General features: G+C 45.6%; 1 protein-coding gene across 1 annotated transcript in view; it reads right to left on the bottom strand.

Moving 5' to 3' along the window:
• The window catches only part of apba2b (amyloid beta (A4) precursor protein-binding, family A, member 2b), a gene marked incomplete at both ends in the record, with an annotated part of 41,535 nt that extends 26,616 nt beyond the window's left edge, over window positions 1–14,919 (bottom strand). Inside the window, 4 exons of the mRNA XM_080840828.1 lie at window positions 492–637; window positions 3,770–3,809; window positions 7,967–8,047; window positions 13,546–14,919. Of these exons, the coding sequence (XP_080696954.1) occupies window positions 492–637; window positions 3,770–3,809; window positions 7,967–8,047; window positions 13,546–14,919 (1,641 nt within the window). The remainder of the gene's footprint in view (window positions 1–491; window positions 638–3,769; window positions 3,810–7,966; window positions 8,048–13,545) is intronic.
• Window positions 14,920–15,000: the final 81 nt, after the last annotated feature.

The raw sequence follows: 15,000 nt of genomic DNA, 5'->3' as shown, positions 1-15,000 counted from the left end.
ATAAAGAGTCAAATCGGGGAGGGGGATGTGAGGATTATGTTTTTCCATCATATTACTAATCCTGTAACTGCTTATGCAAAAATCTCCTGGGGTGCAAACAAATGACTCTGACCGCCTACAAGAATGTGCGTGTTTGTGTGTGTGCGCGCTGGTCTAGTATGTCAAACACATTTGTGTGTGTGTGTGTGTGTGTGTGCTGGTCTAGTCTGCCAAACACACTTGTTTACACCCCAAGAGATTCAACATCTTCTCAGCTGTTACATAAATGCATAGTGATGTATACAAAGAATGAGATTGAGCGAGAGCAAGTAGCTTGTGAATCAAAAAATGGTTCTGGGGGGAAAACAACCACAATCCACTTAGTACTCTAGAGCCATCTCAACTGTTTCACCTGTGGACAAAATCAAAGTGGAATGCCAAGTTGAATGTTGCATGAGCTGTGTGCGTGTGGGATCTCTTGTAACCGGGGCGACGGAGCCTTGGGGCGTTACCTTGACGCGGCTGACGGCCTCCTGGGCCTGCATCATGCGGATGTTCTTGGATGGGTTCCGCTCAGACAGCAGCTGGGTGGAGCCCAGGTAGTTAGCGGCGAAGATGATCCCATCGATGAGGTCCTCTGGCTCACAGGGGCCGGGCACTAGAGGAGGAGAAGACAGAGGGATAAAGAGAGAGAGAGAGAGAGAGAGAGATATTGTAAGTGGAGGTGAGGATAGAGAAAGATGATTGAGAAAGAGGAAACATAATAGAAGTAGGTGGCAGGGAGAGGAAGAGGAGGGACAGCATGAGAGAAATAAGAGACACAATGGAGAGACACAAAGATAGATTGAGGCAAAGACAGAGAAATAGATGGAGAGGAAGAGACAGAGTTGAAAAGAGAAGGAGAAAAACGAGAGGAAGAAGAGAGAGAGTGATTCACAGAAATGACTGCAGATTGCCTCCTCCGGGAAGACTACATCCCCCAAGCCTACACGAAACCTAACAGGGGCAGTGGTCCAAACGTCTTAGGCTTTTGATCAAAATGTGCACTAAATTAACAACTGCAGCCACAATATACAACTCTGTCTGTGGCCGTACATCACCCTGCTTAGAGGCCAGCCAGACCAATCACTTAAGCACCAGGCACACACACACACACACACACACACACACACACACACACACACACACCTGTAAGAGGTTTGGAACCATTTGGTACCAATCTACCATTTGAAAGACAGATCTTTTGTTCAAAAATAGATCCCGACCTGTAGATAGGACATATTATGAGTTATTCCCCCTTTCCTTAATTGTGGGCATGTAAAGCAGCTTTGTGGGCATGTTAATGTGATGCCCTGTTGTCATGAGTTATGTGATGCCCTGTTGTCATGAGTTATGTGTTGCCCTGTTGACATGCGTAATGTGATGCCCTGTTGTCATGTGATGCCCTGTTGTCATGTGATGCCCTGTTGACATGTGATGCCCTGTTGACATGCGTTATGTGATGCCCTGTTGTCATGTGATGCCCTGTTATCATGTAAAATGTATCTATTTTACATTTATGGAACGTTTACTTATTTATCTATCTATGTCTCTTTACAAGTATTTGTAACCCCCCCCCCCCCCTTTTTTTCGCTTCTTTCCTACTGTGAGGCGCATTGTGTTACCTTTGTGTACGAAATGCGCCGTACAAATAAAGTTTGATTTGATTTGGTTAAAGTCTGCAAAGTTACAAGACTCAAAGCACATACCAGAGGGAGTGACTCGTTTCTTGCAACAACAAAACAAAAACTTTTCACAGCTGTTTGAAATGCCTCGGTGGAACTCCAGCCCTTTTCCTTTGTGACAGGATGACAGAATCTTGAAACACAGCCCTTACTGCCTGTCTAGCTGACCAATCATAGCACACTGGGCTCATCAGGTGGGGGGTTTAAAGACCCAGAAGCTCTATAGAGTATTTCAGACAGAGGGTGAATAGTGATGCACAGTATAAGAAAAATGATAACACTGAAGCATGTACATCTATTCTAGTAGAATACAAAAAGAAATAATTCTTAACATTAAAAATGAAGTCCCCTTTAACAATTAAATAAGCAAAGTCATTACTTTTCTAACCTGTCCCATTCAAACAGTACAGAACACAGTAAACAGATCAGAATGATTTTCCGAAACTGCACTAAGCGTACAGAGGAGCCGCACAAAGACAGCCACAGAGACGAAGACATGCATCAGGCATAATTTAATTTTACACACCCCTGGGGACTGTACCCCACCCTTTGATGATCAGACACATACGCGCACGCACATGCACACACACACACACACACACACACACACACTCACGCACATGCACACACACACACACACACACACACACACACACACACACACACTCTTTCATTCTTGCACTTATATTCTCTCTAAAACACGTTATGCAAGTGGGAGAGGCTTGGGGGATTAATGTGTGTGTGTGTGTGTGTGTGTGTGTGTGTGTGTGTGTGTGTGTGTGTGTGTGTGTGTGTGTGTGTGTGTGTGAGAAAGATATGTAGATGTGGACTCATTGACACGCACTGAGGGATGTTAGGCACTGGTGTGAAGCACTCGTCAAAGGGGAAGATTTACACTCCTAAGGGAGTAAGAGATGCTCCACTCTAATGGGACAGGAGAAGTCTGAAAACACACACAGACACACAGACACACACACACACACACACACACACACACACACACACACACACACACACACACACACACACACACACACACAGAGGGAGAGGAGAGGTAGGGAGAGAGAAGGAAAAGGAGAGGGGGAGTGTAAAAGCATATTTCCAGTTTCTCTTCTTTTTTCCCCTTGTATTCATGTTCTACTGTTCCTGTCAATGCTTTGGTTTTACGATGTATTATTTGTCATGTCAAGATAAGAAAGCACATTTGAATCGAAATGAATTGATTTTAATTTAATTGACCTATAAAACACAGAGGGAAAGACCGAAACAGTAGAGAGGGGAGGCTTCCTTTGTATTTCAGTTTGTCACACACCACTCTTTCCCTCTCTTCTTTCCTCTCTTACACACTCTCTCTATTCCTCTGTCTGTTCTATTGTAACATACTCTTTCTATTCCTCTTCCTGTTCCACTGTAATCTCCATCTCTCCATCTCTCCATCATTCTCTCTATCCCTCACATTTTGCCAGTTCTACGCACATACACAGACAGACTAACACAGCAGACCCTTCCTCTCTCTCTCACACACACACACACGCACCCGTATGGCGCAGAGAGCATTTTCCCTTCTCTCACAAACAGTCACACAGCACTCTCCTCTCTCTCTCACACACACACACTCACACTCCAGACACAGCCCTGTGAAATTGCAGCTCGTTTGACAAAACACTCCGTTTTCCTTGAGCATCAGAGAAAACAGCGCAGGTCAGATCATCTACTCTGTGGAGATCCCAGCGTCTCCTCTCATCAGCAACAACAAACCGAACATGAACGGACCTGTTGATGAAACACACTCCTCTTGTCTCTCTGTGTTAACCTTCACCACTTATCTCAGGCAGAGAGCCTCTTGAATGCTCAATTACTACAAGGAACAGCTCAGCAACTCACGCTTAACATGTGTGTCTGGATAACCTTCCTCACCATATAATCTTTACTGTGAAGTGGTATAACATCCATTTTTACCTTCTTCAGCAGAGGGATGGGTTTTTTAGAGGGGGGGTTGGGGGGGGGGGGTTGGATAATGATAGGGGGAGATCAAAGAGAGGTAAACAACGGCGGAGCCCACTTACCATCCACAAAGCTGGGGAATGAGGTTGCCTTCTTTGTTTGCTGCAGACATAAATAAACAAACAAACAAACAAACAAAAAGGATTATTGAATCAGGATTTAGACGGTTCAGGAGAGATGAGATGAGATGAGATGAGATGAGCTAAGATTGGACAGAGATGACATAAAAAGAGATGAGATGAGATGAGCTAAGATTGAACGAGATGACAAGACATCTGTCCACAGACAGATCAGCTCATAAGAGCCTCTGGGCATGTGGCTTTCTCTATCAACTAGAGTGAAGAAACACAGCAAAATTCATACCCACTGGTAATCAAAAGTGCTTTACAATTGAACAGATTGGACACAGAAAAACAAGATTAAAAAGTCCATTAGAACAGTTATTAAAGAAAATGTAACAAGGAAGAGTGCCCCATAAATGAGTTAAAATCAAATGAAATGTCTGACATGCTCATAACCTTCCTGCTCCTATGCTATGGATTATAATACTAAATGGATCAGGAAAGACAGACTAGACGTCAGAGCCCCTACAGCTGTGTGGGAATGTCTGAGAGGCCCTTAAGCCCACCCCCAAAGTAAAAGGCAAAGGAATAATATATCAGCCCAGGAGTTAAGAGCGGTCTTCTATAGAAGTTTCTGGAAGTTCTCCACGTACAGTAAATGAAAGGGAAGGAGCGGGTTCTTAATGGAACTGCCATTCAGACAGAAAGGCTGTATTTCAGCTCGTTATAATTACTGCCTGGGAGAAATGCCTGCACTCTGCTCTATTCATTACAGTAGACGGTGGAAGTGGGGTACTAGGCAGGAGGTGAAAGAGATAGGTGGACAGAGAGAGGGGAGGGAGAGAAAGCGAGAGGGAGGGAGACAGAGGGGAGAGGTAGATGAGAAGAGAGGGAAGGAGTGCAAAGAGAGTAAGAGAGGGAAAGAAAAAGTATAAATAAGACAGAGGGAGCGAGAGAGTGAGAATGGAGAAAGAGAGAGATAGAGAGAGGAACGGATGGAGAGAGTGAAACAGATTGAGAGGGAAAGGATGAGTGAGTGAGACAGAGAGGCAGTAAGAGAGTGAGAGTGGTGAAAGAGAGGAGAGAGGTAGAGAGAAGAACAGATGGAGAGGGTGAAACAGAGGGGGAGAGAACGTGCGAGACAAAATCCATGCAGTCCTGAGGCATTACTGCAGTCTCTGTACATAACACAGACAGCCTCTAATAATAGATAAATATTTCATGTCTTCTTCAGTTTACAGGCATCTGGAGTGAGCATCCTCCTCCAACGCATGACTATGGGATCACACACACAGGTCTGCACAACTATGCACCAAGCATTTACAGAATGCAGTTATGGTTTATTGCAGCGTATTTTCAACAATGTTTCACCAAGATCTTTAAAGGTGCACTTTGTCATTTTTGTTGTTCAAACACTGAGGGTAATATACTGTAGTTGGCAGCGTTGTGCTTTAAGAGCTGTTTTTAAAGCGGTTTATACAGGTTTGTTTATCCTCCCATCACTTCATGGCCGTGTGCAAAATACCTTTGAGGGATTTGTAATAACTAGCGGCCTCCGAAAACCTGACAGACCTGTCGAGAAGGGCTTTAATTTAGGACTCCATACCTTTCTTCCAGAGCACCCTGGATAGGCAGGGGCTATTTCATTTCAAAGGTCCTGTTCAGTCAAGGTCACTATCTCTCATCATGTCTTGCACATGCGGCCTGTGTGACAAGGCCATTGGTCGAAGGTTTTAAGGACCTCAATTCTCTCTCTTCTTCTTCTTCTTCTTCTTCTTCTTTTTTTTGCAGTTCCACCCACACCCAGGCACATCACTGAATCAAATGCTACCAGCAGATAACTAATACAACATCAAAAGTGAAAAGAGAACAAGAGGTCTTGTTGATGCACTGGAATGAAACCTGGACAAAGAGACCATAAATAATGCCTGAGGTGAACCTCAGATGAACACAGGGAGGGGAGCGTCACGTCACAGGAGCTCAGATGAACACAGGGAGGCGAGCGTCACGTCACAGGAGCTCAGATAAACTGTGGGTGGGTAGATGAATGAAGCAGACGGGTGTGTCTGAGCTGCTGCAGGTCAAGGATGCTTTCATATTTTCTGTCCTTTCCTCTCTGTGCTCAGTGAGGTTTGGCAGTGGGGTGACCCATGGAAGAGTAAGGGGGGCAGGGGAGTAGAGCTGGACCTATTCACCTAACAGACAGCTGGAGTTGTCCCATCCGACACACACACACACACACATGTATAAACTCATTCCCACCACACTCATTCCCACACACACACACGCACGCACGCACGCACACACACACACACACACACACACAGACACACACACACACACACACACACACACACACACACACACACACACACACACACACACACACACATACACACACACACAAACACACACCCACACACACACACACACACACACACACACACACACACACTCACCCACACACACACAGACACACACACACACACACACACATGTATCCACTCATTCCCACACACACACACACACACACACACACACACACATACACGCATGCCCGCACCCAGACTCACGCACACACACACACAGCAGCAGCAAAGAGGGTCTGCTCCTATTGTTACCCTTCCAAGGCCCCTTCAGGATCAAAGCAGAATTCTGTTGGCACCCCTACTGCAGTGAAACCATATCCCATACCACGTATTGTACTGAAATGCCTTCATTAATAGGTGATAAAAGCCTGACGTTGTTATCCGGCAGAGCCTTACCTAGACAGAGGCATTCAGTGATGTGGTCATGGGGGATTGTCTTTTTGTCTTTGATGCTGCCTTTTTGCCTTTTGAAATCTACCAGGCCTAGAACCCATACTGGGCTCGAGTGATGATTGGAAAAGATGATGAAAGATATTAAAAAAGTTACCTCAAAATTGAGGCTTTTGAGGTTTTTTTTTTTTTTTTTTTTTACTTTTGAAGAAAAATCAATCTTACATCTCACACTTGAACATACACACTCACACAGAGACAGAGAGAGAGTAGCCTATGCAACCTTCATGATTAATAACATTAATTACCTATGTAACCTTAATGATTAATACAATTAATTACCTATGTTACCTTAATGATTTGTCTGTTTCTCGGCTTGGACATTGGGATCTGATCAATCTGATCAATGCACAAACCTCTGATGCTGTTCATTAGTTGACTCCGGATCTGACTGTTGTATTCCAAACACACACTTAACACTCTGACAGAAGCAAGTCTCCTTCATCCACACAATTAATCAACACATGTACATTATCAAGGCCAAAAGGACCCAAAAGTAGCTCAGTGGAGTTAGTCTGCTGGAGAGGAACATCTAACAAGGCTAAATATATCTCTTTTCAAACCACAGAGAGTGGAGCAGCACCTCCACTGGAACTAAAATACACAGTAAAGGGGTAGCGGTCAAGTGTGCCAGCTATTTACATGAACTAAGCCCATTATAACCTCAGCCATATGTTTTTGGCATCGTTTTTCTGTCGGCAGGATTACGCAAAACCGACCAGGCTGATTTTCATGACACTTGGTGGAGAAGTGTAGCATGGGCCAAGGAATAACCCATTACATTTTAAAGCTAAATGAGACAAGACATATGGCCATGGTCGGCACTGTCTGAGTGCCCTTCTAGTTAGCATTTCGCTCTGGATAATTTGAAAGACAAATTGTGCTCTTCTGACTCAACTACAATTATATGAAGGTTCCTGTTACTTACTTGAAGTATACATTTGAATTGAATAACAGCAGATGAATTATCTTTTCTAAAATGCGATGGGCCATACACTGTGATTGTTACAGGAGAAAAAACAATCACTCCTACGCTGTCAATCAAGTTTAAAGTGCTTGCTGCATTTATTTTAAACAGTTCAGTTAGAACCTGGTGGTGGAAATGATAGATACAACTTGTAAACCAAGTTGTTTGGTCTCAGGGCTAAATTATTAAAGACTGTCGTATCGATAAGCTCTGCCATTACCGGTCCTTTGGTCTTTTTAAGGTTTTGGTTTAATATTTTATCACGCTGCAGCCCCTCCCTTGCCCATTACCTGGTCTTTTTAAGTCCAAAGAGAAACTTTAACAGTCCTATCTAAGATAATGTTTATTTAATTGTAAAATAAGACAGAAAGGGTATAATGGCATGGGTTAATCACAGCCGGAGGAACTTACCTCAGGAACATTGTTGTTCTCCAGTGGAACGTTGAGGTCGGAACGCTGCTGTTTCCTGGGCTGTTCTGCAGTATTAGTCACCTGACAAGGACAGAGAGAATGGTGCTTTTAGAACCAAGAAGGAAGCAGGGGCTAAGTACATAACAGGTATGACAGAGGAGTAGCCAATCAGTTTCACTAAAATAATGCATCAAAGTAACCAATCAAGTCTCAAGCCCACTCACGTATGGTCGAGCAGAAACCAATCAGGGCGTCATTCCACTAAGACATCAACCAGGGAAAACTAATTAAGACTAGGCTTTACTATGACACATATGGCACAGTCAAATTGCCTTAAGGAAAGAGGAGCTGGTAACGCTATAAAACACCCTAACAAATTCACATCATGCCAAGACTTCCTGCTGTATCAAATCATGTTTCACACCTTTACCCAGCTTAGACCTGCAGGAGGCACCTGTAGGAGGATCTACAGAGCGGGAGAGAACGGTCACTTAAAGTTCACTTAAAGGTCACTCAAGGAACAAGCGATTATTTTCTACATTTTCCCTCATGAATGTGAGATGGTCAGGACATCACACCCAGGGTAAGGAAGTGTAATAATGACTATGAGTCCTGCCAGAGGTTCCCTATGATTCCCCTCCTCCTCACCCCTCTCTCTCCTTCTCCTCCCCCCCCCCCCTATCCTTCTCCTGACCTCCTCCCTTTACTCTCTCGCTCTCTCTCTCTCATCCTCCTCACCTCCCCCCTCTCACCTTCTCCTGACTTCCTCCCTCCCTCTCTCCCTCACTCACTTTCTCTCTCTCTCTCTCTCTCTCCCTCACTCACTTTCTCTCTCTCTCTCCCTCTCTCACTTTCTCTCTCTCTCTCTCCCTCACTCACTTTCTCTCTCTCTCTCTCTCGCTCTCTCTCTCCTCCTTCCTCCTGCTCACCTCACCCTCTCTCTCTGCCTTTCAAATGTGCCTTCTATCTCACTGCACAGAATCATTCTGCGTTGATGAAATTCATGAGCCCTCATGAGTTAACCATCTCCATTTCCTCGCTCATATCCCCAATTCCCCTCTCCCTGGCCAGCCACCATTACCAGATATCTGATCCATCACGCCAGATAGCGTTAAACACAGACTCCGGCCTGGGAGACAGGAGACAGGAGGCAAATTGGGAGAGGTGTTTAAGTTAATAGAATGACATGCAGGTCGGAAACTGGGGCCGGAAAAAGAGCGACTGGAAATATGTGTGAAATTGGCTAAAAATTATGAATGAAAAATGATCTGAGGGAACATAACGGCATAACAGAGGACGAGATTTCCATTCAGTCCAGGAGAGAACAGACACGTGGCTGGCACTTTACACATTCAAACAAGCCACAAACAAGTGTGTTTAGATGGAGGGTGGGCCTTCTGTTCTGTGTGTCTCAAAAAAAATCACACACTCGCACACATACACACAATCACAGAAGATATAGGGGAGGGGAGGTTCGCAAGAAAGGTTAGGTAAAAATCCAAGAAACAGTGGGTCAACTAAGACATAGAAAACGCTCACACACACACACACAACTCTCCATCACTCTAGCCATCCCCCCAGCCCTCAGCCTCGTCACAAATCATCCTTTAATCAATCCAAAAGCCAAATGTATGCAGCTTGGCCAGAAAACTGACTGGTCACATTTTCATGCACACACACACACACAGTAGCAAAAGCTAAAGCAATAAGTTCACAAAAGAAAACATGTTCTATAGTTGACTCCAGACTCTAAATGCAACTTAATAAAGTAAACCAATGCGTTTGACTGAACATATCTGGTAAGAGTGGGGAAAGTCCCTCTCAGCTTCATGACTGTTCCCACTGAGAAGAGGAGAAGTTTCATCAGAAAAATAACTTCTAAAAACTTCTCCTGTACTGTGGCGCAAAGCCAAATATCAAAGCGTAAAAAGGATATTTATCCTCGGTTATTAATGACAGATCACAAAACATCAAGAGACCTGATGAGAAAGTGAGAAACACACGCTTTGATCATCTAAATCCTTGATCTTTCTCTAAAGGAACGGAGACAGAAATCACTGGAAGAGCAAATGTTGCATTTATCCTCCCGCAACCTTTTAAAACACCAGGCCCGAGATGAGACGAAACAAACGAAAAAAAGAAAAACGGAAATTTTCTGAAATACCATCAAACAAATCAAACGGAGGGATGGATGTCTCTGGATGAGCCGCTACCCAACATTTCATTTCACGTAGCACTCCTCCGGTACAGTGCAGCTCCAAAATGAAGAGAAGTTGTGACAGATGATTTAAAAGCTTAATAAAGCATCCTTCTCATCTCGTGTGGTTAAATTGGCCCATTATTCATGTTGAAATGACTATGATCTTTTTTCTCCCATCACAGTTCTTGCTACTTAATTCAAACCTTCTTTCTGAATGTTTTCCTTAAAGCATAAGGAGAGGGAAACACAGGGAAACGTTTTAAAGAGACATTAGTGTTTTTTATATTAGACACTGCGGTGGGTCCTTAGATGATTTTCCTGAGAATAAAGTGAGAGGACTTCTTCTTCTTCGAGGGAACACAATTACGATTTGTGCTTCATGGAAGCTGAGTAATTAAACCGAGTAATTAAAGTGCATCCAGACTAAATGTGTGTCCATTGTTTCACAATTGAGAGTGTACACACAATCAGGATATGCACCAGAAGCAGCTATAGCTATTACACTAAGGCCTGGATGAGAAAGGACTGACAATGAAACATTACATTATGCTAGCCTATAGAGGGTTTATACAGCACTATTCTTTTGTGTTCATGTTATTTAGTCTACATTAGTGTTAGAATATCTTTCTAGCAGTTTGTAGTTTAGGTCCCAGTCTATATTTAATCAGCAGTGTTACCTTCAGATTCTTCCCTGCTTTCTTCAACTATCATGCCCTTGAGATTAGTCAATTATTGGAGACTAAAGGCACAATTGCATTATCTATATCCCCCCCCCCCCCCCCCCCCCCCTACTCTTTGCTTGCAAGTGCCTCCTCACGTTTGAGTTGTCCCTCAAAACAGAGCAACTGGGGGTACTAACTATAGGTTGTAAAATCCTCCCATGGCAACCCTTCAATGCCCCTGTACTGCTTTTAGAGGACCGGTAAAAAGAGCAGCAATTTAGGGCATCACTTGTCAACAGAGGGTAATATCTGTGATATGGAAATGTCCCAATGGGGGGCTGTTATGCACAAATCATCCTTAAAACAAATTCTCTAATATTATTTCGCTGACATTGAGAATACAGATACTAGCGTTTTTTGTTGTTGTTGTTATGCTTGTAATTGGAAAAATGTTAAATGAAGACAATCCAAATGTGAATGCATATTTTATGGGCTGATTAACGGACAAAATATTTATTTCTCATTAGTGCATCTTTCAAGGGATTCATGGCAATCTAACAAGATAATAAGCACGCTCGACTGCAATTAAACTGTATGTGGGTGCAAGTTAACAACAACTTCGATTATAGACAAAAGAACCGCACTCTCAAGCGTATACTGTTTCTTACTGATTTATTGGACGAATATCGAAAAGACGGATGTGTTTCGGCACAACGCCATCTTCAGCGCCTTACAAAGAAAAAGGAGGAATGATAAAGGCTGAGGGCACAGAACCTTTCCCGTTCTCTGTAAGACCAATACATCAAGAAAGAATACATGCTTGAGAGTGCGATTCTTTTCTGTCTATTCATGGGAATCTCTCATACCACACGCAAAGAGAATAGGGACGCTCCTACTTCTCCATGTGAGCAAACAAAACAGAGGGCTCGGGCTGAGCGGTAGAAACAAGGGTTGCATTGGGACTGGGCCTAAGTCATGAAGTGCTTGTACTGCTAACTTCCACAGTTATAATTTATATTTAATTTATTTATGCTCAGTGCATGCATGCTAATGTTTTTCTGCTGTGTTAATCTTACTGACTGCCTTCTCAAACGCCAGCCCATCCGGCGGCAGCAGATAAAAATGGCCTCTGAAGACAACGTTGGCACTGTGACACTACATGCTGTGAGTGCTAACGAAGTTAATTAATGTTTGGCATCTCTGATGGTAAACAATAAAAAAAAAAAACTACAATTGAGCAAATTGAGGCCGGTAATGATAATGGAGATGCCTTTCCAAATTCAGCTCCAAACAGAATGACAAAAAGGCAGGAGAAGGTCACACACTAAGTCAGCGTAACAGTTCATTCAGAAAAGGACAAGCTGACAATGCATGAAGAAATCCTTAATGAGATGGCATAAACTCTAGATGGGTAGAGGGATACATCTGGCCTGTTGCAGAGCCAGATGGCAACGACATAAAGGCCATGGGTACTATACTACACTATACTACACTATACTGTGCTATACTATAATTTATTATACGGCTCTTCAGAATGTTCCAAAAAGTACCGTTGATTTCAATGGGCCATCCCTACGTCATAGGTCACATTAATTCCTGATAACATACCGCTGCGAAAAGATAAAGACCGCTGTCATTGGCAACGGGTTTTGTACTTCTAATTCACATCTTTCATATCATTCCGCCAGAAGTCCAGTCAGCAACAGTAGACAGTAATTTGAAGTCAGCAAGTAATGGGTTGCTATGCAACACCTGAAACTTCAAAGTTCTATTTGCTTGAAGAACTATTTATTTCTAAAGGGACTCATGAAACGGCAACTAAATCATTAAAAAGAGGTATGTTGGACGAATGTCTTCTATCGTTTTTGGCAAGTTAACGTATAATAAGCAAGAGGGGTGTTGTTTGCCCCGTCGGGAATTATTTTTGGAGAATGACCTCCGGACAATACATTATCCCTTACATATTATACTACGTACACATACTTCTATATGTGACTGCGGATAAAGTCAAAGCAACTGCAAAGTGAATTTGTACTTTTTGTTCATATGCACATTCACCACCGTAGCCATTGGTCAACACTCAACTCTATGCCTGCCCACATCCATGTCTGTTCAACTCTATGCCCCCATATCTATGCCCACTATGATCCACATCTACTCAACTCTATGCCCCCATATCTATGCCCACTATGATCCACATCTACTCAACTCTATGCCCCCATATCTATGCCCACATCCATGTCTGCTCAACTCTATGCCCCCATATCTATGCCCACATCCATGTCTGCTCAACTCTATGCCCCCATATCTATGCCCATATCCATGTCTGCTCAACTCTATGCCCCCATATCTATGACCACTATGATCCACATCTACTCAACTCTATGCCCCCATATCTATGCCCACTATGATCCACAACTACTCAACTCTATGCCCCCATATCTATGCCCACTATGATCCACATCTACTCAACTCTATGCCCCCATATCTATGCCCACTAGGATCCAAGTCTACTCAACTCTATGCCCCCATATCTATGCCCACTATAGGATCCACGCCTACTCAACTCTATGCCCCCATATCTATGCCCACTAGGATATATTGACCTCCATCTCCAGTGGTATTTATGCATTTAGCAGATCCATTGCAACACACAAGCTACAGGAAGTAAGGAGATCCTCCTCACTTCTCCTCACTCCTCCTCACTCTGCCCTCACCTGCTCCTGTGCCCATCTCTGCCGCTCCTCCGGAGGGCGCGGCTGAACCTTGAAGCCCCTCTGCTGGTCCGTGGTGTGTCGAGCAGGGGGGATGTTGAGTGATTTAGGCCGTCCGTCGTGGCGGTGTGGGGCTTGGGCGTAGGAGCCAGGGGTTTGGGGCTTGGCGCGGGCCTCGGTCGGGTAAGAGGCGGGGGAGGGTGCGGGCGCGGTACCAAGGTTCTGCATCAGCTCCTCAGGGCTCTGGTCTGTGCCGCTGCCGCTGGCGCTGCTCAGGCTGCCCATACTCATACTCATGCTCATCTTGATCTCCGCCACGATCTGGTCGATGTCCTCCTCCGTGTCCTCCCCGCCCGCCTCCCCCCCTGCCCCCACCACCACCACGCCCTCACTCACCGCCGGCCCCCGGAACTGAGACACGCACACCGAGTTCCCGTTGGCCTCCAGGCCGTCATAGTACTCGTCGCCGTAACCCCCTCCGACCACCCCGCTCACTCTGCCATCTTCGTCCAACTCCTCCTCCTCGTCCTCATCCTCCACTTCCTCATCCTCCACTTCCTCATCCTCCACCTCCTCATCTTCCACCTCCTCGTCGTCATTGGGCAGGTACTCCTCACTCTCCTCACCCTCTTCCTGCTGCGCTGCAGTACCAGCGTCCTCCTGTAGGGCGGCGCTGTGGGTGTTGTGTGTCGGGGGCTGGGAGGGCAGGTGGTCAAGCACTGGCTCGGGCCGGCCATCGTAGACCTGCTGCTCATCGGCGTCCTGCTGAAGAACCTCGCAGCGGAGGACATCTCCCACCTCCTCCCCCTCCACTTCCTCCCTTTCCCCCTCCACCTCCTCCTCCTCCCCCTCCACCTCCCCGTCCTCTACCCACTCCTCCACCACCTCCTGGCAGTCGTCTGTCTCAGCCGTGGGGGGCCTGGGGGGGCCTTGGTAGTCCGCGGGGCCCTCCAGGTAGCTGTCGTCCTCAGGGCAGTAGCGGATGTAGTAGGTCACCCCCTCGTCTTCCTCGGGCAGGCCTTCGTCGTAGTCTTCCTCCTCCTCTTCCTCCTCATCGGACGTGTTGTTCACGTAGTCAGAGCTGGAGTCATCGTTGAGGCTGTCCACGTGGCCATGCGTGTGTCCATGGCAACCGCCGTGGTGATGCCCGTGGCAGTGGCCATGCTCGTGGGTGTGGTCGGGCGTGACGGGGGTTTCCGGCCGGCTGTCGGGGAGTTGGGGGTCCTGCGGTTCAGGGGAGGGGTGCTTGGGCTCCTCATCCTGTTCAGGGTCCTCAGTGGGGAGGTCCTCCGAGGAGTAGGGGGCAGAGCAGGGGCGAGGGGGGGGCTCAGTCACCACCACAGTCCCCTGCACTCCTGCCCTCTTCCGGTAAGCCATGGAGAGATGGGGCTTAGTGTCCACACATATCTGGAGTCCTCAGTCCTGTAAACACACACACACACACACACACACACATAA

This window comes from Sprattus sprattus (assembly GCF_963457725.1).
Source record: "Sprattus sprattus genome assembly, chromosome: 6".
In the NCBI taxonomy this organism is placed as follows: Eukaryota; Metazoa; Chordata; class Actinopteri; order Clupeiformes; family Clupeidae; genus Sprattus; species Sprattus sprattus.
This window is presented reverse-complemented; position numbering and strand designations above follow the sequence as displayed.